A 25,876-nucleotide genomic window follows, 5' to 3' on the forward strand; every position below is an offset into this window, starting at 1 on the left:
GACCCTCTGCGGTGCTGGGTCGCAGCTCTGCACGGAGGCGCGACAGGTGTCCACTGGGGACTGGGGCTAGGCAGACTGCCAGCACAACACCGCATTGGAGAGTTCTTTCTAGGGAGGCAGAGCAGCGGCAGCCTCCACAGCGGAGGGAAGGGCAGAAGGGGGCGGCCAGAAGAGCTAAAGCCAGGACCTGCTGTCGGCGGGCGGGGGCCGTTAGCCCTTGGTGTGCACCTGATCTCTGGGAAGGTGGGAGGTGACAGTCTTATGGCCTGTCCCCACTCAGTCTAGAACAGAGTCCAGCCCTTACTCAGCCCTCCTGGCGGCTTTACAGTCGAAAATGGGCTGAGTCTCAGGCCCTGAAAGGTGTCTCAGGAGTCTCGCAAGGGGGAGTGCAGGGTTCTGTGGGAGAGCCAGTCCTCCCCTCCAGTCGTTCCCAGATGTCATTCTGCCCGCCCAGGCGCTTGGTTCCTGAGTTCCGGGGCATTCCACGGTTACTAAGTTACTGGTTTTTGTTGACTTTTAAATATTTTCTTCTACGGGAGAGGGGGAGGGGGGCAAAAGCCAGGAAAGAGCAAATAAAAGTAAGTCAACATAAGCCCCCCCTCCCCAAAAGAAAGTTGCTCCCTACTTCTCATCCCCACCCAAACAAAAGGCCTCTGGAACCCACCCCTTGGCTGGAGCAACAGCCGGCCAGAACTGACTGCTTCCCAGGCCCAGTCTTCATCTCCCTTTCTGGTGAATGAGGGCTGGTGGTGGACAGTCCCTTTGTCTCCCAGCCCTGGGTGGACAAAGGGGCTTCCGGAAAGAGAGAAAGAGGATGGCTAGTGGAAATGGGCTCCCTCCATCCTCGGCCCTGGTGGCCAAGCGTCCATCCGCCCTGGGGCCATTCCCCAGATACGTCTGGATCCACCAGGACACACCCCAGGATAGCCTAGACAAGATTTGCCATGACATCTGGAAGAGAGTTCAGGGCTTGCCGGAATCCCTGCAGCCCAGGACCTCACTGGAGAAACTCTCCGCGCCGATGACTGCGACCGTCAGCTTCCAAGAAGAGTGAGTAGTCATCTGTTTGGTTGATTATCAAGGAGTGGAGGGAAGAGGAAGGAAGTCTGACTTTGGGTTGACCACTCTGTCTCTCCATCCCCATAATCCTCAGTAAGGGAAGGGCGAAGGAGGGAGCTGACCAAGGTCCTGAAGTTCCAGGGACGCGGGCGGGTATACACCATTCCTGGAGGCTTCTTTCTAGCTGTTAGGGAGACACTTCTGATTCTAAAGGCCTGGGTAACTAAGATGAAGCTCTGGGGTCATTACAAGAGCATCCTCACCAAGCCTAGGGTTTAGATTACTGTATCCCGAGGCAACTAGAGGCTCTTTCCGCTCTCCCAAGAAAAGTTCAGGCTTCGGCACAGATGAGTTTGGTGGCTGGAAACCACATCTGGAATCCCCTAATACAGAGAGCAGCTGTCCCATTCAGCATCCATGGAGCTACTGCAAGAGCGCACATCAAAATATTTACTGGGAAGGCATTGACATATTCAGAGGACATAATAGAAAATTAAAGTGCTGGGAGATGGCTGTAAATAGCCAGCTTCCCGGATGGGAAATCCCACGTGTGGGAAACCCAGAGCTAAGTGTTTCTGCATTAGGGAAAAGTTGAGGAGATATTGTTGGGCCTGGATATTGGAAAGGAGAGGAAGGATCAGAGAAAAAGAAGGGATCTCATTAGGAAAAGGAGTGCTTCCGCTGCCGTGATTAATGTCACTGTTGAGTACTCTTTCAAGGCGCTGCATCTTCAAAGTGGACTGCAAGCGTTAATTAATCCTCCCGGTATCCCTGTGAAACAGGTATTAGTGTCCCCATTTTGCAGATGGATTAAGTGTTAATAATTAAGTGCTAATTAAGGACTAAGTGATAATTAAGTGTTGTCTGCCCCCCAACACATGCTCCGACTCGGTTCAGAGATGGGGGAAACCGTTCAGGCATTTATTTGTCTGCCGCCTCAGGTTTCAGGGCTCTCAAAGCTATGGCTGAGAGGGAAAGCCAAGGGCAGCAGATGCTCAGGTCTGCACTTGCTGCAATCCCTTCGCAAGCTCCTTTGCTTGATGCAGATGAAGGTAGAAGGCATGCTGGCTGCTTCTGCCTCCTCTGCCCTGTGCTCAGCAGGACCGGCTCAGATGGAAGTGGCCTTTCTAGAGCCAGAATTCTGTGGCTAGTCTGTTCAGCGGCACTGAGCTCCTCTGCCCGTTCATTGCCATCTGCTTTAGGACAGCACCTTGGCACGGGAAACCTTGGGGCTGTAGTCAGCTCTCTCAGTGGCCAAGGAGCTGATTGTCCACTTTCTGGATCAAAGGTCAGCAACAGTTTCCAGTAGATAGCCCTTCCTCTGCCAGTTCACCCCGAATTCATGGAGACAGACTACTACTTCCAGTTCCCTGTTGGCCGGAAATTGAACTGGCCTAACTTTGGCCGGCTGATTCACTCCATTTGGCCTTGATTTCCTCATCTGCAAATGGAGGATGACGTGCCCTGCCTTGTCCAACTCAGAGTTGATAACGAGGGTCGAATGTGATGGGAAACCAAGAAATGAAAGATGCATTATGCAAACAAACCTGCCTTACTATGTAATTCATCAAGGTTGGGAATGGAGGGTTCCTGCTATCGGCTATCATCTGGAGTTTTCATGTTGTGCTCCAAGGCCCGAGGGTCCTTCAGATGGCCACCCTGGAGTCAAGTGGGCTGTGCGCTGGGCCCCACACATGCTTCAGCCAGAGCTGTCCAAGCTTTTGCTGGTTTTACTAACTGGAGTTCTGAGTATGATTCTATTTGAAAGAGTTCAGAGACTGAGAAGAGACCTGGGAAACCATTGATTGAGGTGAATAAACCACACCATAACTGTGTAAGCTATCTACCTAGTAGAACGCAATGAGTGCTTCTTGAAACGAGAGGCTACCAGGTTCAGCCCTGTGCCAGCTGCAGAACCTGTGACTGTCAGTGGACCTGAGCTTTGGTTTCCTCATCTGCCAAATGGGGGTAATGGTAGGGGTTGCTGGAGGTGGCAAATCAGAGTCATTCAATGATCCTGCTAGTAGTTAGGGTGATAAATTCCTTCTAATGAGAACAGCTAGAAAGCAAACCTTGCGTGCTTTGCAGGAGGTAGGTACCGTTTCAAACGCCCCATTTTTATCCATTATACAAATCTGCAAACCTCCCAAATAAATTTAGGTAGTGAGAGTCTATAGATCTAAATTTCTATAACTATCAAACTGCCATTCTGGTTTCTCAGTTGCTCCTCTCTTCCCTTTAAATGAAATTCATTCTCATTTATTTGTTTTATTTTTATTTTTTTTCTTTTCTTTTTTTTTTCTTTTTGGTTTTTCATGACAGGGTCTCTCTGTGTAGTTCTGGTTGGTTTAGAACTTGCTCTATAGACCAGGCTGGCTTTGAACTCACGGGTATCCACCTGCCTCTGACTCCTGAGTGCTGGAGTTAAAGGCCTGTACCACCACCAGCTGTTTGTTTTCTTGAGACAGGTTCTCACTACGTAGTTCAGACTGGCCTGGAACCCATTATACATCCCAAGCTGAGCTCAAACTCACAGTCTCCCAGATGTTAAAATACTTTGTTACAGAGGAATAGGCTGAGGTTTGAAGAAGTTCATTTCTTTGCCTGAGGCCTGAGGTTCGACTCTTAAGAAAGGGTAAAATTTCAGAGATGAAGTACTGGACCATCATGGCCCAGCTGTAACCAGAGTGGCTCATCTTCCCCTAGAACACGAGGCATCTCGGCACAGTCACGTTGCCTAGGAACCCCATGTTATGAGGGATCATGGGTAGACTTTAAAACTAGAGAGCACACCAGGGTGTCTTATGTGTTTGAGCCATGAGACCCCGCCTGTCGGTCTTTTCCCTGACCAGTCTGTAAAGTTTAGTTTGATGGTGTCGCTTTTCAGGATAACTAAGCAAGTTCTTGGATCTTAAAAACTTTATAAACTTTAAATAGTTATGTGTGTCGGTGTTCTGTTTGTATGTCTGTGCATCACATGTGTGTCTGGTACCCACACCAGAAGAGGGCATTGGTCCTCCTCAGTCTGGAGTTAGAGACAGTTGTGAGCTGCCATGTGGGTGTTGGGAATTGAAGCTGGGTCCTCTGGCAGAATACCCGATGCTCTTCAGTGAGTCGTCTCTCCAGATCCCAGAGAAAGTTTCTTGACCCTGTCCCTAAATGTCTCAGAAACCTGAAGGCAAGGTTTTGGAGGCCATCCTGGTCTGTCTGAGTCACTTCCACGATGTCCTTGCCAAGCAGCCATTCACACCCTCTCAGATGGAGGAGTGCCACGCCTGAAACCGCCACCTCTCTCAAAGGGGCTTGTTCTCCCTGGAGCTGAAATTGGTTCCCATCAAACTAAGTGAGCCGTATTCTTTTCTTGGGACTGCAGGATTACTCTCTCTTCTCTCTACAGTGCTTTAGATGGCAAAGGACAACAGCAGACCCCTCACCGGACTTCTCAGCTTTGCAAGCTGAATACCCCTGGTTTCCTTTTACTTTTTATCTGACTCATATATTGGCTTCCTGTTCATATTCCTGGTATTCATGGCAATGGGGTCCTCAGAACCAAGTGTGGTGGGATCCGTGCATGCTGACTGTATTCACCCCTGTATTATATAGTCCTATTACTGGTAACTGACACAGCAATCACATTCTTTTTCATACCATGTTTGCTCTGCAGGTGCATAGGAGTTCATTTACTCAATCAGAAAATACTAAGTAGCTACTGTGTGCCTAGTGCAGTGCTAAGTGATGGGGGACAGGTCTTTTGAGTCAGATAAAATAACAGAAAACAAGTAAGATTTAAACAAACAAACTAACAAAAAAAATTATGATAACATCAAAACGTGAAGGTGTTCTCATCGGAGGAGACCAGTGATAAGCACATAAAAGAGGTGAGATAATATCACCTAGTAACAAGTGCAATGGTGGAAACAGCATCCAACAAAGAAACACCAGGAGACCTGTTAGGCTGAAGTGTAGGCGCCTGTGAGCTGAGTCTCAGATGCCAGTAAGCAGCTGGGCGTCTGACAATCCTGGAAGAGACATCTAGGTGGAGCGCAGGAGACACAGCAAGCACAAGGACTCGAGAGAGGATGATGTGAACTTTGGGAGACAGAGTGTGGCTGGGGGTCCTGAGGGATAGGGGGGCGCAGTGTCAGTGGACACCCGAATCGGGCTGGTGAGGTCTTATGTGACCTCAAAGTGTCACCGCACGGAGCTGAGATCTAGTGTGTGTGTGCCGGCACACTCTGGGAGCTTTTCCAAGATTCCTTCAGTTTCTGCACAAGCGTGGCTTACAGTGCATGTGAGAAGTCAGAGGTCTCTGGGAAGATGCTGTGATGGACCAGCTGAGGCCCACTTGGGGCAATATCTGGCCCACAGTGACTGTACCACGGATGGAAGGAGTAGGGGGTTCCATGTGCAGCGTGAGGGAACCAGGGACGTTGCTGATGGCTTGGGCACATGGAGACGAAGAGGGAATGCAGGGTTTTTACCTTGGGTTGTAGGTTGAACAATGGTTCCTTTTAAAGAGGTGGGGGAAGAAGTGGGGAGAAATGGGTTTTGGCAAGAAATCAATAGTTCTGTCTAGAGTCAATTAAACTCCAGAATCCTGCTCAGTTATCTTTTAATTATTCTTAAATTTGGGCTCAGAGAATTGTGGCAAGCCACTTACTAACTCATATTCGAGGATTACATATTCATTCATTCACCACAGCATCACTAATAAAGTTCCTCAGCCTCAGAATGGGGGCTTTGGGTTTTCTGCTGTCTCCATTGCTCCAACTACACAACAGTCCTTGTTCATTCATTTCTATTTTGATGCCTTCGGTGAATGCTTGCCATTGCCTTCTGCAGACCAGGCCCAAGTGCTGGGCCACAGGGATACAGGGCTAAGAAGGACAAATCCCCTTGCCTTGAAAAGTCACCTGTCCAGTGAATAGGGTGGGACACAGACTCAGCAGGCTGCAGCAATACCCAGGAAACACTTAATGTGCACTTACTGGCTTTGGTGAAACATTATTTTGTGATGGAAAGAGGACACAGGCCCTGACATCTTTTGTGGCGCTTCGGTGCCTTGCAAGGACAATGGGTGACATATGACAATAAGCATGCTAATGAAGGAGCACATGACTGAGGCTTGGGGAAGGCTTTTGGAATAGGTTGGGCACCCCCGCACTGTAGCAGAAGACATGGGTACAGTTCCATGGTAGGAGACTGTTAGTTAACCATAACTAACAGTTGTCAAGTCTTCCCAAGCGACACGTGTCCCAGGTCTTGAGGATGGAGAAGGTGGAGCTCGAGGAAAGAATCCAGCAAGTTTAGGGAAGGATGGGAGCTTCCTAAGGGGTGAGTACATGGTGAGAGAGGAATGGAATCGGAAGGTGATCTTGGGCTGGCTGGCTGTGAGCAGCTTCCCTGACTGCTTCCAGGCCCTTCCTGGGCACCTGAGCTTGTCAAACCAGGTTGAACCTGGTTTGCAGAGTTCAAAGGCTTTACTGAGCATTATGCAAAGTCTGGCAGAAAGATAAGTTGGCAGAAAGAAATCCGAATTAGGCATTCAAAGTCCAAGCAAAACAAAAAGCAGAATCGGGAATGAGCCTAGCATCCTGGTGGTTCGCACTGACTTCGTTTGTTCCAGTAGGACCCTTGCTCACCCCATCTACACGGGTGTAGGCAGCGACTACTCCTTTGTTCCTGGCTGCCCAGACCCAAAATAGTTCACACAGAAACTATATTAATTGCAATACTGTTTGGCCAATAGCTTAAGCCTATTTCTAGCAAGCTCTTTCATCTTAAATTAACTCATTCCTATTATTTTGTGTTTTACCATACAAAATAGTAGGTTGTGGCCTACTGGTAAAGTTCCAGCAACTGGAACTTTTTTTTTAAGTTCTTCTTCGGTGGCTACTTGGCATCTTCTTGACTCCACCTACTTTCTCTCTACATTGCTGTTCAGATTTTCTGCCTGACTTTACTCTGCTAAGCCATTGGTCAAAAGCAGCTTCTTTATTAACTAATGGCAATAAAACCTATTCATAGCATACAGAGGGCAATCCCACATCACCTCCCCTTTTCTATCTAAATAAAAAGAAAGGTTTTAACTTTAACGTAGTAAAATTACATGTAACAAAACAGTTATAAAGCAAAACTTATAGTTACAATATTTAGTCCATTTACATTTGGCAAATTAAGGAAAATGCTCTATCATCTTTCCTATCTTTGTGAGTCTAAAGTTTTATATCTAATTCATCTTTTATAATTTTAACTATCTTTCTTCAAACTCCACCAAAGACTACAGAAGGATATAATATTACTAAAGTAAACAGGAAGTGCATTGTAAGCAACTTACAAAACTCTAGAATTGACACAGACATCTCACTACCTGCACAATCAGGTATAGTTCTTCTATAACATTGGAGCATCCATCTTCAGCCCACAGGCCCATAGTTTCTGGCAGACTTTTCCATGAAGCAGGGAATTTCAAAGACAGTTCCACCTGTGCTGATAGTTTGTCACTCACTTTCTTCTGTGTCCTGCAGAATGTCTGGCAGACTCTTTCATGAAGCAGGAACCTTGAAGAACTGTCTCACCTTCTTTGGGCAACTTCAGCAGTCATTTTTCTGTGGGTCCTGCATGTCTAGTTTATAAAGCATGCCACCAAGCAGTAAAAGCAAGAGCAGTTTCTTGCCAAAATGGCTAACCAACTCCATACGAAACCTCTTTGATACCCATCATCCTCTTGAAGTGGATTGGTGCTGCCAGGAGCAGATGTGTCTCACTGTCATGAAAAGTCCTAAGTTTTTAAAGCATTTTAAATTTCATATCCTGTTAGTCTTTGAAAGGTATGAAGAATAACTGTCCATCTGAAATTTATCTCTGTACATCTAGAAAACATAACTAACATAATTACAAGCTTGGCTATTACAAATGATTGTCTATTAACCTGTATTTCTTAATTATACATTATATTTTTAAATGAGTTGCTCAAACACAATGCTTTAATCAAGAGTTGAAATATACAAATAATAAAATTGACCTTTAATTTGTATTAATAAATCGAGATCCATACCAGTGAAAAGTATTCATCTATATAGCACATCTTTATAAGCCAGAGAGACTTGGGATACTAAGGCACTGCCTTGTTTGAATGACTCTCCCAACAGGGCAATTCTTTCTACTATTGTTATTAAGGAATTGATTGGATTTACTTTACTGGAGAAATCGCTTCAGACATGCATTGTCTTTTATTATTATCTTGAAAGCGTGGAGCCTGGTGATGAGAGTAAAAGCAACAAGACCCACACGTAGAGGGAGACCCAGCCTGACACATGTCTTCCATTCTAGGCAGTTCTGGGTATCTTTGTGGTCTAAAGTGATAAGCGATGCTTTCTTCCCCTCCAGGAGTTAGTACCTCCTTGAGAGTCTGTGGAAGGCAGTCGGGCATCCTGCTGCTGGAACACATTGTCCCACATCTCTCAATAGTTGGAGGATGATGTCAGGAACCCATAAATAGGTGTGCCTCCCTCCTGAGCTCCCCATTCCAGGTCTCAGCATCTGTACTACTGGCATTGTGATACCCACACCCCCATCCTTGCTTGACCCATGAACTAGTATGTGGCATTCAAAATCCAAGCAAAACAAACTCAGGAATGAGCCGGCAGCCTTTTGCACTGAAGTTCATGTGTTCCAGTAGATCCTTGCTTACTCCAGTCTTCCACACAGGGTAATCCAGAAAAACTTGAGATGCAAAGACGCTGCCTTGTTTGGATGATTCTTCCAATGGTACAATTCTTTCTACTGTTGTTATGGAGTAGTTGGATGAATTGGGGACATGGAAGCTCAACAGTCTTTGAGCCATTCTTCCTCATTTTTGTCATGTTTGCCATGGTTCACCTTCCTGTTCCAGTGCCTTTGCTCCCTCTCCCTTCAGGAGGTTCTCCACCCTTCATGAACTTCATCCTCCTGAAGCTTGTCAGTAGCTCTGCCCAAACATCTCATGTTGGCCTCTGTTCTTTTGGCTTGGGTTGGAGTCTGTGTAGCAATTCTTAGTAGTATTTCTAGGCATACACGTTGCTATTTTCTTTCAGTGTTCTGTAATCTAAGATGAGCACTGGTAAGCATGCATGGCCTTGCATCTGCTCCAGGATGCATGGCCTTGCGTCTGCTCCAGCTGCTCAACTATCAGAAATACCCTTTTGTTTTCCTGTTGAATTCCTACCTGCTCTTAGAAACAGGAACTAGGATACTATCTTCTTTTTCTCCTCACCCTCTCTCTCTCTCTCTGATGCTAGGGATTGAACTGGGGACCTGGCAAGTGTACTGTTCCTAAACTTCCTGCCCAGAGATTTGCTATTCACATATACCACTTCTTTCTTAAGAGTTTTATATGTTTCCGTATAACAAAACTAGACAGGAGGATTAGACTCACGAATCCTCTAGTTTTTCTAGTTGAAACCAAGTTCCTTAGGATGTGTCCCTTGTTGCCCTCTTCTGAAAAATGGAGAAGGGTCATAGTGACTACCCTGAAGGGTCCTGTCAATGGAGGAATGAATGTGATGCCTGATGGCACTTGGGATAGGATAAAAAACTCATGTGCCTCGTTGCCATTATTATCATTGCTCTCCCCATCACTGTGACACCACTGCCATCATTGTCCTCACTGCCATCATCATGATTGTCATGGCTGTCACTATCATCATCCATCATGATCATCGTCATAGCTATCATTACCATCACCAGCACAAATCCTACCAGTATCATGCCATCATCACTATCAGCATCACACTGCCACCATCACCGTCATTGCTATCACCCCTATGGCTGTTAGAATCATCATCATCACCACATCACCAGCACCTGCATCATTTCATTGTCATCGTCGTCATCACTGTCACCACCACCACCATCATCACCACCCTTATCACAATTATGGTCAACATCATCACTATCAGCATGATTATCACTCCACCACCATCATCGTCATCATTGTCACCCCCATGGCCATTACTACCGTCATCATCACCATCACCACCATCACCTCACCACCATCATCATCACTAGTCACGCCACCACCACCATTGTCCCCATCATCACCATCATTATCACCATTATCCAAATGATAACTCTCAGCAGCAGCATCACTCCACCATCATCCCACCACTGTCATTGGCGCCATCGTGACCCCCATCCTTCTCATCACCATCGTCACCTTCACCATCGGCACTGCTGGTAGCAAAGATGAAATGACAGCGCGAGAATGCAATGAGGAGAGGAGTGTCTGGGTCTCATCAGTCAAGCCGGAGGAAGGAAACTACTCAAGTAAGGAAAAGAGATTTGCGGGAGCGAGGTGGATTTTGTAACTTATCACATTTCACGAGAGAAAGCAGAAGAGATGGGCACAGGAGACAAATGCCTCCCTAGCAGCATGGGCAGGGCAATGTAGTCTCTGTAACGGTGATGGAATTGAAGAACTACATTAGAATCCGTGCTCTCGTTGCCTGTTGACCAGAAGCGTGCCTGTCAGCTCCATCCTATCACGGGATTCTTTGTGTTCTGATGGTCACCTGACGCATATTGTGTGCTGCCTGTGGCGATGGTTCTCTCTAGCACTGCACCATGGGGTTCCTTAAGGACAGGCCTTGTGTCTTACTCATCTTTGTCTCTCCGGTGTCCAGCCAAGTTCCTGGCACTCCGTGATTATGCAGTTTGTATGAATGAGGGAGGAAGTGAATGATGGATGAGCCATTAAAATGCCACCTTGAGGAGAGTGAGGCCTAGCAGTGGCTAGGATCCAAGCAAAGGGGCACGGCCCTCAGAGAGAGCATGGAGGCATGTAGGGCGAGAATATCATGCCCGCCAACACATGGCAGATTTTGCCCTTCTGCCTTAGGCTGCATAAAAGGGAGCTAGCATGTTCTTGGGCAGCTTGTATGTGCGAGGCTCCAGAAGTCAATGTACACTTATTTCCGTTCCTAGCAACCTTTCCATGGTTGTAGCCGGTCACTGTTATTCTCATTTTGTGATGGGGATGATGCTGGGGCTCAGAGAGGCTAGGCAACGTGACCAGCTGGAAGGGAGCTGAGGTGAGATAGGGAACCCGAGGGGCTTCAGTGCCTGAGCTCACTGGACACAGGCTCCCTTCTCAACAGCCGTCTGTGCCTGCTTAATGCCAGGAGCCATGGGCAGCAAAGGAAGACGAATCATGATTAACGTCCGCTTCCCGTGTCCCCCTTTGTAATTTGATTTCATGGGTTTCGGGGGCTGTGTCGCAGGTTGTGGAAGCCTGCAGAGATGGGCCACCAGTGGTTTGGTTTAATCCCCTTTTTAATATCTTTGTTGCAACGTTCTTTCCAATTCAGCTCCCAAGTCACATTAAAAAAATACCTCTTCCTTGGGGTAAGCCTTCCCTTATTAAACAGATTCAAATGAAAAGTTTTAAAGATAATTTGAACAATAAGAATCACTCGGCAGCTCCCAGCCGAAGCTCCTTTACTGCTGTGTTTATTCCCAGTATTTCCTGTCTCATTCCCCAGCTCACTGAATCCCTCATTCCCCAAACCCAGCTCTCTCAGGCCTTGGCTGCACTCAACACTTGATTCCTTGGGCAGTAGAGGGCGGGGGGGGGGGGGGGGGGGTGTGGACTCAAGGAAGGGGCGTGGTTTGAAGAGGTGTGTCTCACTTCCCCTTGTCAATGACTGTTAGTCCCAGGACTGCTGTGAAGAATCTAGAAGGGGCTCTGGAGAGATAGTTCAGCAGTTAAGAGAACTGACTCTTCTCCTAGAGGACCCGGGTTCAATTCCCAGCACCCACATGGCCGCTCACAATGGTCTCTAAGTACAGTTCCAGGGGACCTCACAAAGACAAAACACCAGTGGATAATAAGTAATTACACTTCTGGAGTACTCTAGGGGTCCAAGGAGAGACATCCTAGGCTGATGGGTTTCAAAGGAAAGCGTGGCAGGTGATCTTTGCTGAGTCCTTCAGCAGCATTGCTGGGACTGTTAAGGAAACGGATTTCACTGTGTGCGGAGACCTGTGCTGAGAAATGCGATAAACAGGCTTGGCATTCTGGGAGCAGAGCGATTTTATAGTGTTGCTGACCTTTGACTGGGAAGGTGTCACCATCCTGTCCCCACTTAGCAGCTGAAGAAACGAGGTCTCAATGATTTTACACCTTGGTCGGCCCTGGTGATGCGGGACTCAGGCTATGTGTGAAGCTGGCCTGTGGGACTCTAGCGCCTGCCACCAACCGGCCAGGCTGGGTCTGACTCCCCGGCTCACCCTGCTGCCTCTCAGTCAGAACCGCTAACATTTGCATAGTGCGCCTTACAATTTACCCAACGCTTTCGCATTCATCATCTTACTTAATCCTGCTGAGGGCTGGAGAGGGGAGGAGGGCTGGAGGCAGGGCGGCCAGTGCTTTTTCAAGGCCCTCCTTTTCCACTCTCCACTCCCTAACAGAAAAGTAATAGCTGGGAGCTCAGTGGGGCTCCAGGTACTTTTGGGACCTAGGCCACCTAGACGACTACTGCACACCACCCCTAAACTGAGAGAGGTGGTCAGGGTCTCCCGGTGGCCAGAGAGTTGGGCTCAACCTTGGTTTGCAAACGAGACAGTTAGGGTGTTGTTTATGTGTGTGTGTGTGTGTGTGTGTGTGTGTGTGTGTGTGTGTGTGTGTGCTTGTGCATGTGTGTGTGTGGTTTTGGGGTATATGTGTGTATACACAACTGTGGTGTGTGCATGGGTGCATGGCTACAGTTTGTGTGTATGGTTGTGATGCGTCTGTATATGCCTGTGGTGTGTGTGTAGTGTGTGTGTTTCACTATGGCATGTGTACATGATTGTGTGCCTGTACGTATGTTTGGGGTATATGTCTATGTGCATGGGTGCATAGGTGTGTGCATAATTGATGTGTGGGCATGGCTGCATATTGTATAGGAGAGAGAGGAGACCCAGCAGTTCACCGATTGCACCTGAGCAGGTGAGATGGAGGATGGGTCAGTTTGATGAGCTAGCTGCCCCGCTTTCCTCCCAAGCCGTCCCAGGTCACCCTGGGAGGGGTGATATATGTGTCATGGGAATCGTGTTGGCCTCTGAACCCATGCAAGTAGAAAGGCCAGAAACACCATCATCTTCAACCTGAGCTGACATGGGTCTCCCTTGGGGAAAATTCAGACTGGGTTCCAGGGCTTCTGGCTCCTCAGGTAGGCCTCTCTTTGAAGCCCTTGGATGCAATAGTGTAGGTTGGCATCTGTGGTTGTCCAGAACTTGCAGTACATTGCTCCAGGATCCTCTGGATTTTAAAGTTTGCACTAAGGAATCGTGTTATTCTGATGGGTTTTCCTTTATATGTGATGTGATTCTTTCTCTTGTATCTTTGAGAACCCACACTTTGTTGCGAATATTTGGTGTTTTAACTGTGGTAAGACGTGGGGAGTTTCTTTTCTGGTCTTGACTTTTTGGTATTCTGTGTGATTCTTGTATCTGAATGGCGGTGGATCAAATTTCCTCAATTTGGGGACATTTTCTTCTGTGGACTTGCTGAAGATATGGTTCAGGTAACTGGCCTGTCCTTCCTTCTCCTTCATCTAGGTCTATTTTGAGTATTTGGATCTTTTCGTGGTGTCCCACAGTTCCTGTGGGCTCCCTTTATTTCTTTGTTCTTCCCCTCCTCGTTCCCCCCATCTCTCCGCTTTGCTTTGTGGTCTAATTCCTCTACTTTAACTTCAGGTCTTGATAGTCTAGTCTCTACTTGATCCATTCCACTTGTAAGGAGTGAGTGGGTGGTGTCCTCTGTGCAGCTTGAGCAGGCCAGAGACACGGAGGCAGAACCTGGAGTTTTGGTTGAGTTTTTGGTTGAACAATGAAGACATTTAAAGAAGTGGGGGAGAAAATGGGTTTTTGTAAGGAGTCAGTCATTCTCTCTAGAGTCAATTAGACTCTGGAATCTTGTTGAGTTGTCATTTAATTAATCTTAAATTTGGACTTAGAGAATTGTGGCAAGCCACTTACTGACTCATAGCCGAGGATTACATCTTCATTCATTTGCCTCGTTACTGAAATTCCTCAGCCTCAGAATGGGGGCTTTGGGTTTTCCTTTGACTGACGGACAGCACCTGTTCATTCATGGTTTGATTTCTTCCACGAATGCTCATCATGGCCTTCCGTAGGCCAAGCCCTGAGTTTCTAATTAGGTTGTCGAGTTCTTTAAATTCCATCTTGATTTCAATTTGAGTTTTCTTCAATATTTCTCTACTGCATTCGGTTTTCAAGTCTTGAGTTGTCTTAGACACTTCTCTCTGCCATATGTTTGTGTTTTCTTGGGCCTCAGTCAGGCATTTACTGCTGTTCTCACAGAGTTCGCAGAGCTGATTTCTTATCCTCCTCTTTAAATCTGAATTTGAAGAAGCTGATGATTGTTCTTCTAAGTTCTGTGTCTTGGAGTTCATCCAGGCAATTCTTATTAGAGAACATGTCTATGGGACTGGTGGACTTCATGGGATACAGAATATAGCCTTGGCCTTTGATATTATTTGTGTCTGTGATGAGACCTGGGTTTGTGGATTTCTTTCTTTCATTGGTTGTGTCTGTGAGTCTGAGACTAGGCCTGATGGTTGGGGATAGTATGGGCAGACGAGGTTCCCAGGACGCAGCCAACTGGGACACACATGTGTATCCCAGGCTAGCCCTGGAGGTTGGGCATGGTGTGGAAAAGTTAGCATCAGGCAGACTTATGAGGCTGAGATGGCACACAAGATATGTGACTGGGTCTAAGCCTGGACACATCTGTACAACCCAAGATAGGTTTGAAGATTGGGGAAGGTACTCGTGGACTAGTGTTAGATAGAATCACCAGGCTGTATTGGGGCACAGCATAGGATATGTGACTCAAGCTAGGGCTAGCAATTGCAACAATTAAAAAAAAAAAAAGACAAGGTTTCTCTGTGTAGTCCTGGCTGTCCTGGAACTCACTCTGTAGACCAGATTGGCCTCAGACTCAGAGATCTGTCTGCCTCTGCCTCCCGAGTGCTGAAATTAAAGGCGTGCGCCACCGCCACTCAGCCACAAGCACATTTTAAGTCTTTGCATCTTACTACATCCTGAAGAGAAGCAGCTACCAAAGGATCTGATGAAAGCATGATGAAGTAGAGGTGTTTCATCAGATGATCATGCTACCCCAGCCAGACTGTGGTGGGGCTGGTGCTCAGAGCTGTACCATGTAATCAATGTAACACTTGTTGTCCATTTCCATAAAGCAGACCTGTGACTTAGATACGAGGCCTCTTGCTAAAAGATCTGGCCTCCCTCTGCAAAAGGTTAGGGAGTTGAGTCTAGTTTCTGCCTCAGCACTCTACCATGCTGTTCCCCACCAGGTAGACACAGAACCGTGAGGCCAGAGGTCAGTCTGCAGTCTTCCACAGTTCAAGCCTCAACCTGCTTCAGCCACGTGGCCAGGACACTTGGCTTGCGTGATGTGTTTGCCATTGGTCTAAGATGCCATAGCTGGAAGAAAAGATTTGTCCTGGTGTCCGCCTTTGGTGCTAACTTGCTGCTTGCATTTTTCTGTTGTTTGGCTCAGTGGAGTAGCAGTTTTCATCCTTGCACACAGAGCTGTTGCTAGGGGAGCTAACCACACGCTTGCTTAGTCATTGTGCTGGGAAGGGGTGACAGTCAGTCAGTAGCCTTTATTTTTACACAGTTCTGTACACTGAAAATGCAGAAATGACACAGCATTGGAACTGCAAGCACATGATTGTCATTTTCAGAGGTTGGTGAAGTAGAGGGGCCAGCACGGACCTGGAGTCCTAGAACCTTGGCATGGCTTCCGACTTGATTCCTTTGTCAGGAGCCCAGGAGTTAGGTTGCCTTCTTGAAATGACTTACTAGATAGAGTCTGGTAGATATTATAGCATTTATCAACCCAAAGGAGAAAGCAAACACCAGGGGAGGGGGCCAGTACTAACAAAATTCAGGGGGGAACCTAGAGGCTGGTGAGATGGTTTCTGGGTAAAGTGCTGCGTGTGAGCACAAGGACCCGAGTTTAGATTCCTGGCACTCCAATAAATGCTGGGTATGACAATGCACATCTGCAGTCCCAGGGCTGGGGGTGGGGGTTAGGGACAGAGGTAAACAAATTCCCCAAGCTCATTGGACAGACAGTTTAGCCAAATTGATAAGTTCCAGGTTCAGTGAGAGATCCTGCCTCAAGGCAAAAAAAAAAAAAAAAGGTGGAAAGTGATCAAGGGAACCGTCTAATATAGAACTGTGGCATTGATGCTATGCGCGAGGGGGCATACACAGGCATAACTCTCTCTCTCTCTCTCTCTCTCTCTCTCTCTCACACACACACACACACACACACACACACACACACACACACACACACACTTTCCTGGTGGATTCCAGGAAATATGTGCTTATCTTTGAACTTAGCAAAGTTAAGTGGTGCTTAGACTATGTGCCCATGAAACCCCAGCTTACAACATGAGAGACTGCTTGTTGGGGTTTCTGTCCTGCCCAGTTTCCACAGCCAGCAAGTCCCAAAGAAAACCACACAGAGGTCTCTATAAGTTATAAGCTCAGGCTTCTTATTTACTCTTATAACTTATATAGCCCATTATTCTTGTCAACATGGCTCAGTACCTTCTTCAGCGAGGCAGGTCACATCCTGCTTCTTTCTTCGGCGGTCTAGGCAGGACTGGGGAGGAATGGGCTTCCTCCTTCCCAGCATTCTCCTGTTCTCATCGCCCCACCCCTACTTCCTGTCTGGTTGACCCGCCTATACTTCTTGCCTGGCCAATCAGCATTTATTTAAAATATGATTGACAGAATACAGACAATTCTCCCGCACCACCAGCTCACTCACTGTTGAGAGGCAGTGCTGGCTCCCTGAAGGTTTTTAATGCATGCCAGTGGTCGGCTGATGAAAGGCCTCCACCTGTGCCTCCCGGGGATCAGGCTAAGCGGGAGCAGCAGGGTGGTGGCGAGGGCTGGGGGGGGGGGGGTGTGTCTTCTGATAAAAAAAAACAAAAACAAAAACAAAAAACTAAGGGGATGCCAGATCAGAACTGAGTGCAAAGCCAGACAGGTTGCAACAAGCAGAAGAAGCAGGCACAGTTCTTGGCCAGGAGAGGGAAAGAGAAGCACACAGCCACACAGCAGGAGGCAGAGACAAAAGAGTGCCTTCATTCAGGCAATCAACAAAGCCTTGCCTAGCTGGAGCTGTGTGCCAGGTGCTGTTCTAGGCTCCAAGGCCTCTGTGATGATAGAGTCTCTGCCTTTGTGGAGTGCATATGATAGGGAAGTAACATCTTTTTAATAATAATAAACACTATGATAAAGGCAGATGTTATGAAAGAAACAGACTGATAGAAACCCCCCACAGAGCGTGCCTCATGAGAGAGGAAGGGACTTTAAAAAAAAAAAATCAGATAGAAAAGGGCACTTGGAGACTCTGGCATCTGAATTGACACCTGAATGGTGCAGAGGAGCCAGGTAAGGAGCAATCCAGGGGGTGCCCGGAGCATTCATTCCACGGGAAATGCAAGGGCCCTTTGCCACAGGAATGAGCTTGGCATTTCAAGGAAGAGATAACAGATCAGCGTGGTGGAAGGAGCGGGAGGTGGGGCCAATTTGCGTCGTGTCCCGGGGATCATCAAGGGGTTTGGAATTTATCCTGTGAGTAATGAGAATCCACAAGGTGGTTTTAAGCAAGGGAATTGCTTGATCTGAGTTCTGAGAATGTCCCTCCTCTGTGGCCATGAAGTTTTCTAAAACAAACAAGAATGAGCCGATCTTATTTTCTTGGGGGATAGAGGGGGCTAAGGAGGCGGGGAAGACAGAGGATTAAGAATTTCAGGATACGTGACAAATCTTGATCACTGTGGAGTGTTTGATAAAGGTTCTCACGGAGGCGTGGAGATTGGCTGATATCAGATTGCTTTATTTCCCCCACATGTTGATCCCGGATTACTGTCATGCTGGATGCAGGGTCTTTGACAGTGTCCCCATGGCCTTGCCCTGGAGTCTTCCCCAGTTCGACATTTCTACCTGTGAACTGGTGGAAGACTCAGAGGACACGCTCATCAGACACACAGCCGACATGTGGCTGTCAGGGATGGCTAACGTCACAGATGACAGGCTCAAGGATCACGGTGCTGATCCTCCAAGGACTGGCATTAGGGGATGAAAGTGACAACATCCCTGATTGCATTCAGACTGGGGAACAAATGCGGTGGGACTTTGATGGAGGAACTCTCCAGAAAGAAAGCTGGCTAAGGCTGGAGGGGTGAGTACAGGAAGTGGACCAGCTGTGCTCCTCCACATCAGCCTCCTCCCTACCATGGTGACAAGGTCCCCCATCTTTGGAAGGGAAACTGTTCCTGTCTGTGAAGTAGGGATGTGGAAGGGGCCAAGTGTGTGCATGATTGCCTATACGTGGCCTCCCTGCTGGCTATTGGTAGATTCATAATAAATGATGCCTCCCTCGAGTAACCTTTGTGGGTGATACCAGGAGAGCTCATAGCCAGAGTGGGCTTCTCTATTTTAGGTATTTTAGGTACAGTGTTTACTTCTAACTTTCTTTTTGTTTCTTTTTTTTCTTTGTTTGTTCCTTTTTTAGTTTTTCAAGACAGGCTGTCTCTGTGTAGCTTTGGAGCCTGTCCTGAAACTCGCTCTGTAGACCAGGCTGGCCTTGAACTCACAGAGATCCGCCTGCTTCTGCCTCCCAAATGCTGGGATTAAAGGTGTGCGCCACCACCGCCCGGCTACTTCTAATTTTTTAACAAACCCCATCGACCTTGGCTGAGTATCCAGAGGGGAACGAGCTGGACGAGCCGGGATAGAACTGATCCAGGTGCCCACAGTCCGGTGGTGATGGCAGGCTTTACAGAGTGACCGGCTGGCTTGCTGTGTAGCAGGCTTGTGCTACGTCGGTGGCTAACTTACCTACTTCATGCTATCGTCAGAGTCTAACCCGGAGAAGAGGGCGTGGCCTTACTTGACCTATGCCAGGGGGAAGACAAGGCTTACACGGGAACTAACAACACAGAATTCCCACTCAGCATCCACTGGTCCTTGTCCACCACCTGCTTTCCAGGTTGGGAATGACGGGGTTTGGAGGAGGTACCAGTTGGGCATCAAGTAGGGACTGTGCCTGGAGTGTTTTTGATACCAGGGCCTCAAACACCTTTTAGAAGGTGTTTCTGTGGAGGACTGAGGGGATGGCTTAGTCATGCAAGTACTTGCTTTGAAGTGTGAGCACCGAAATTCAGTTCCTAGAACCCACACGAAAGCGGCAGGTGTGACCTATGTGCTTGTAATCCCCACCCTGGGGAGATAGAGACTGGAGGATCACTGGGGCTTACTGGTCAACTGGGTGATGAACTCGAGGCCAGTAAGGGGCCCTGTGAACAGTATTCCTGGGGAAGATAACTGAACTTGACCTCTGACTTCACACATTAACCCCCCCCCCCACACACACACACACACATGCACAGCTCATACATACTCACATACACAAACACACAGAGAGACACTGGGGGGAAAAGAAGCCGCTTTCCTGCCACTTTGCAATTTTGAAAATTCAGTGGTGACTCGTGTGTGTGTGTGTGTAACCCAGAAACCAAATATAGACACCAGTAGACTGACTAGCGCGATGGCCCCAGGTGTCTGCTTCCAGCTTTCCCCATGATTGACACGTGCGGCCTGTGAAGGATCTTGTGTGTTGTACCCTCTCTCTCTCTCCCTCTCTCCCTCCCTCCCTCAGCTGGCTTAGTTTTAAAGGAAGCCCCAGACATCGTTGATCTGTACATATTTAACATGTAGCTCTGAGAGATAAGGGATGCTTTTTGTTTGTTATTTAAGTGTGACCACAATGCCATGTTCACAGTGTTAAGAAATAAGCATCATTGGGGTGAGGCGAATTCAGAAGAGCTATTGGCATACAGCTGGCTTTGCAAGGCAGTGGAGGCAGGGAAGGGAAAGCAAAAACCAGTCCTTCAAGGGACTGATCCCTAGGACTTGAGACTCACCTGATTCCTTGAAAGGAGGAGGAGGAGGAACTGAAACTTGGGGGCATCCTCTTTACTCTGATTGTTCCTGGGGCACAGCAGTGAGAGTAGGGCCTATTTATAGCCCTAAGTCTAGACATGAGAAGGAGGGAAAGGGATGGGAATATTCGAGAGGGCTGGGGAGAGCGAGAGAAGAGTAGGAAGGAAAGAGAAACTGAGAAGAGAGGAAGGAAAGCAGGCTGTGGACTATCAGGGACAGGCTCTGCTCCACTCTGGAGGCAACTGTGAGCCCGCCTGTTTCTGTGCAGATCTCTGTGTATCGAGGTGTGCTGCACACTGTGTGTGTGTGTGTGTGCGTGTGTGTGTGCACGTGTGTTCTCATAAGCAAACAGCACTACCAGGAAAGCAGGGACATCCCATGAACACCGTCTTGGGTATTTTTCATGGCTTCTTGGTGGATAGCGGATTGTCAAGACAGACCCTCTTTGATTTGCCCACAGTGATGCTGCAGGAGCTGAGCCCCACTCATGCATCCCGTTCATTTTTTTTAGCCTCTGTCTCTTAACCATCTTTCCTCTTTGTGTACCTTGAGTGGCTGCTGAGCAAGTTTCCAGAATGTTCCAGGCATAGGCAACTCGATCTACCCCTCCCAGGAACCCTTCCTGTATGCATAGCAGGTACTTCTAAGCTGCGGGAACCTGACTCCCCTGGGAATGCAGTGGAGGAAGGTGCACCCCTCGCCAAGATTGCTGGTGGGTAGTTGAGAGGCCAGGCTTACCAATTTCTCCCTCACCTGAAGAGAACCAGTAACCAGCAACTAGGAATTCATTGGCTAATCAAGCGTCATCAGGCTATTGGAGTCTAGATCAGTAATGGAGACGAGGGACAGGGACACAGGAGGACAGGAAGGGCCTTGTGAACTGCTTCAGGGTCCAGCCAAGTGCTGCTGTCATCCACAATAACATTCCAATTCAGAGGCCATGGCCCTGGCAGAGGCCATGCCAGCGAGGCTAGCTACAGATATCCAGATGGTCACACTGTGGAATCCAGAGTTCAGGGTCTGGTCAGACTGAGCCTGAGCTATCTGGACATAGCTGACAGGTGTGTGACCCTTGTGACAGAGTGTCTACACTGTTCAAATGCCCCCTCCGTGGCTCCTGGAACTCACACAAGGATGCCGGAGTATCTGAGATGCTTGCTCAGGGCCACACAGATTAAAGTTGACAGAGGTTGGTGTGAGCCCTATCGCACGCTCCACTATCCTGCAAGAGGGGGCTAGCTGTGTTGTACTCCTGGGGAGACTTCTTCAGGCTCTAGATCGTTTGCTTTGAACTGCTGAGTCACAGCCAGCCCCTTTGCTGCTGGGCAAATTTCCCCAGGGAACTATCTCCCTGCTGTTTGTTGCCTCAGGGCTGAGGAGGATAGGACAGGCGTCTTCGACATTATAGCCTAGTAGGTGATGTTGGCTTTGTGTCCACCTGATGCATGTTTCCCTCTTGAGAAAGCAACAGGTTTTTCTCCTTAGGAAACAAATTTGAACAGGTTGTGACCCTGTCTTCTTCCCCGGAGGCCTGCGCCCTGCTGGCGAGCCACCCCGTTGATGAGAGGCCTAACTCCACTGTGTCTTTGAACTTTTTGCAGAGCTCTGGAGCTGAGCAGTGGCAAGGATGAGATCTCCCTGCTGGTGGAGCAGGAGTTCTTGAGCCTCACCAAAGAACATCTCATCTTGGTCCAGGAGGGCCCTGGGGAGCTGGCAACACCTATCGTCACTTCCCAGGGGACCCCGGAGCTGGCTCCCTGCTTCCTTGTGCCTCCTCTGGAGGCAGACAGCACTGACTACCCGGGATCCTCTCTAATGGCTGGTGACAAGCTTCCGGAGCAGAAGCTGCCCACTCCCATCATCAGTAGCAGGCAGGACTGTGATTCGGCCATGTCTACAGTCACAGGCATCCTGCGTGCCGCCAAGGTCAAGAGTGTCAAGGGAACTAAGGACAAAAGCCATAGCCTGGGTGCCTCTAATTCAGAGATCAGCAAGCTCCTGGCCCAGTTCCCACTGAAGTCTACCAAAACGTCCAAGGCTCCCGACAACAAGATGGTGCTGGAAGAGACCAAGGTCATTAAAGATTTCCTGCAGAATAGCATGTTCAATGGCTCTGGACCCCGGGAGCCCATGGGGCTGGGCCCGTTCCTGCTGCTGCCACCCCCACCCCCTCCTGCACTCCCTGACAAGCCCCCAGAGTTCTCTTCTCCGAAAAGGCAGCTCCCAGTGTTTGCCAAGATCTGCTCCAAGACCGAGACTGACCCCACTCTTGAGGGCCACCACTGGATTGGTGAGTGGGCCTGGGAGCAGGGATGCGAGGGGTTTCCAGGGAGGAGGGCCTTGCTCTAAAAAACTGATGAAGGCCACGTTATATCTTGGTGCAAAGCAACACAACACAGCACCCTCCCCTCTCCTGTGTGTGTGTGTGTGTGTGTGTGTGTGTGTGTGTAGGCCAGAGGTGTCAGGTGACCTCCCCTGTGCCTCTCCATCTTATTTCCTTAGTAGGGCCTTTCACTCACCTCATAGGTAGCCTACCAATTCATCTAGAGGAGCTGGCCAGTGGGCTCCAGGGATCGTGGCTCTGCCGCCCCAGGACGAAGATTCCAGTCACACATCACCACATGTAGCTTTTTATATAGATGCTGGGAACACAAACTCAAGTTCTCAGGATGCTGTGGCAAGAATCTCACTAACTTAGCCTCTTTCCGGGCCCTGGGAATGGTGTAATTTCTGACTTTCCTAGGTACCCAGAAGATGCTGGAGGAAGTATTTACATTATAAGGAAAGATCTCAGTCTGGGGTCCAGGCTAGGAGAGAAAATTGATTGGCAGCTGAGGGTATTTGACTTCTAATGGAGGCACCCACCCTGCTCATCAGGACTGGTCCACTCTCTCTAGGGCTTAAGGTATCCAGACACAGTTCAAACTGTTGGTCCTAATTTGTTCTCTAAAGGCTTAGCTACATGTGTTTTCAACCCCTGAACGGGGACTCCACAGTCCTCCCAGAAAACTCAACCCCCTTGCAGTGCTCCCTACTCTTCCCTGAGTTTCTGCATTGTGTATGTTCAGACTGAATGACAGAGCCATTTGCCCACAGTCCCCAGTTACTAGGAGAATAGATTCTACTCATGACAGCCAAAAGAAAGGTCACCCCCCAGGCTGAAGTGTGATGGCTACCTGACAGTGCCTGCCCAAATCCACTTCTCTGAGATCCAAGAACAAGGTGACCTTCCAGAGTATTCTACATTCTGGAGCACTTGTGGGACCCCAGGAAATCAGAGCTGAGATGAGCAACTGGACTCAGTGCCCAGCAGGCCTGAAGGAGTCACAGGCTTTGGGATGATGGCCGTGGGTATGAGAGGCTTGGACCCCCACCCCCACCCCGGGAGGGAGGGAAATACCTCTCATTCTAGAGGGGATCCTTCATGTTCCTTGCTGAGAGGGGCGCCAGGTGATGGGTATCTTGTCTGTCTCTCCTCCCCACACTCATAAGAGCCCTTTGCACAAACCCATGGGGAAGGTTGCCAGAGGGAGCTTCGTGCAGGGTGAGAGCATTCGTTAGGGAAAGCACAGGAGTGGCCCATCTGAGGGTGCCTGTCTGTATATCGGGGTGAGTGTGTTTGTCATGTGTGTGTCTGTATAGTTAGGAGGCAGAGGGTAAGATAGGTGTGTGTGTGTGTGTGTGTGTGTGTGTGTATGTGTGTGTGTGTGTGTGAGAGAGAGAGAGAGAGAGAGAACCCAGATGTCAGCGGGGTCTTACAGATGTTCAAGGGGCTGACTGTAGATGTGTGAGAAGCTGCAAATATACCAGTCTCTGGGGTGGTGGTGGCTATTATTAGTGAGTATATTATTTCAGCATTCTAGCTGGGGGCTAAACTCAGCATCCAGAGGAACTCCTGGAGGAGACTCTGGGGACATGTTCTGCTAAAATTGTCCTAGACTTCTAAATTGGTCTTAGCTAGAGCAGGGCTTCCCTTTGCTGGGAAGGTAAGGTCCAGGTCCATGCAGAGACTCTCAGGGGCCGATGGGCTGGGTTTCAGGGGTCCTTGATACGGTGGGATCACGTCTAGCCATAGGTAATGACTGAAGCACAGGGCCTCAGATCCAGTTGGTACCAGAGTTCCCAGGTGCCCACAGGCTGTTCAGAGCAGCACAGAGCCATCATGGGCTTCTTAGCCACGCTCTGTGGAGGCTTTCAGAGACAGTCGGTCTGAGGAAAGAGTGAAGGGCAGAGGGCAAAACCCACTTTCTGCTTCTAACAGAGAAATGCCTTAATAATAATGATGTCCACATGTGAATACACACACACACACACACACACACACACACACATAATTTATGTGTATACACATTTATAAAGCAGTCTCTCTAGTTCTTGGTCCCAGGAACCCCTCAAATATTCAGCCCATAGATGCTCAAGAGCCTTATACATAATGGCATACAACCTCCGCATCCCCTCCTACACATTGTAAGCCATCTGTAGATTACTGATGCTGCCTAATCCAATGTAAATGCTGTATAAACGGTGATTACAGCCTCTTGTTTAGGGAATGATGACAAGAAATTCTGTGTGTTTTCAGGAAGAATGCAATTCTTACTTAGAATGTTTTGCATCCACTGTTACACACACACACTCCATTCATGATAACATGGAGGGAAATGTGGATGAGAGCTCCGTGGAGGTGTCACAGTGTCCTTCTGCAGGGGATGGGTGCTCGGTATATTTGCAGTGAGACCTGAGTCTGGCACCCATTGAGTCCCTTCTGTAAAAGTCGTTTATGATGACGCTCTTTGTCCCTTTCATGTTTCCTGGTATGTGTCTGTGGTTTCCCAGGCCTGTAATGCATGCCTGTTGACCATGAATGAGAATCTTACTAAACCTTCTTTCCTTCCTGCTTGAAGGATCTTCTTAGACAGACGAGATCCCAGTCATTGTGTCCTCTCCCATTTTGTCTCTTTGTCACCTCATGGTGCCCATCTGCCTTGTCCTAGAGCTATTTTTGGGCACATCTCCCTCTTCCTTGTGTGAGCTTCTGCAGGGCAGCCTGGCTCTGACTCATCACTTTGTCCCCAGTACTCAGGGCAAGGCCTGGTGCTGATGGGAGAGCTGAATTGCCTGTGAGAATCACAGCAGGGGTGAAGTTCATGATGAGGGCCTAAGCAGCATGGCTCCACTGTGTGTCCTGTAGGGATGTGCATCTCTTTACCTAGGCCACGTGTTCCCTCATTGCTAAACCACGTCCAAGCTACCTCATGTCCTTAGCCTGGCCCTACAGATAGAAAGAAGGAAGGGGGGCATGGTAGGAGAAGGAAGAAAAGAAGGGAGGGAGGAAGGGAAGAATGAAAATTAATGGCAGGCATAGTGGTACATATTTTTAGTCTCAGCACTCAAGAGGCAGAGACAAGTAGATTGCTGGGACCTTAAGGCCCTGGTCTACATAGAGAGTTTGAGGTCAACCAGGGCTACACAATGAGGCCCTGTCTAAGAAAGAAAAAGAAAAGAAAAGGAAAGAAAAAGACATGTGTAGATGGATAGATGAATGGATAGACAACTGGATAGATAGATGCTAGGTGGATAGATGATGGATGGACAGATAGGCAGACGAACAGATGAATGAATAAATGGGTAAGTGACTGGCTGAATAAATCAATGGACAGATGAATGGACTGGTGAGTGACAGGGAAGATGGATGGATGGATGGGTAAATAGACAGACGGATGGATGGGTGGACAAATGGTTAGATGGATAGATGGATGGATGGATGGATGGATGGATGGAT

The 25,876-nt window shown here is 48.3% G+C and overlaps 1 protein-coding gene across 1 annotated transcript in view; it reads left to right on the forward strand.

Annotated features, from left to right (window-relative positions):
* C3H1orf94 (chromosome 3 C1orf94 homolog) overlaps nucleotides 1–25,876 on the forward strand; it is a 45,407-nt gene continuing 19,531 nt past the window's right edge. Inside the window, exons 1-2 of the mRNA XM_048434364.3 lie at nucleotides 1–1,050; nucleotides 21,699–22,387. Coding sequence (XP_048290321.1) covers nucleotides 737–1,050; nucleotides 21,699–22,387 — 1,003 coding nt within the window. The 5' untranslated portion in view covers nucleotides 1–736. The remainder of the gene's footprint in view (nucleotides 1,051–21,698; nucleotides 22,388–25,876) is intronic.

Source organism: Myodes glareolus, chromosome 3, assembly GCF_982192425.1.
Source record: "Myodes glareolus chromosome 3, mMyoGla1.1, whole genome shotgun sequence".
In the NCBI taxonomy this organism is placed as follows: Eukaryota; Metazoa; Chordata; class Mammalia; order Rodentia; family Cricetidae; genus Myodes; species Myodes glareolus.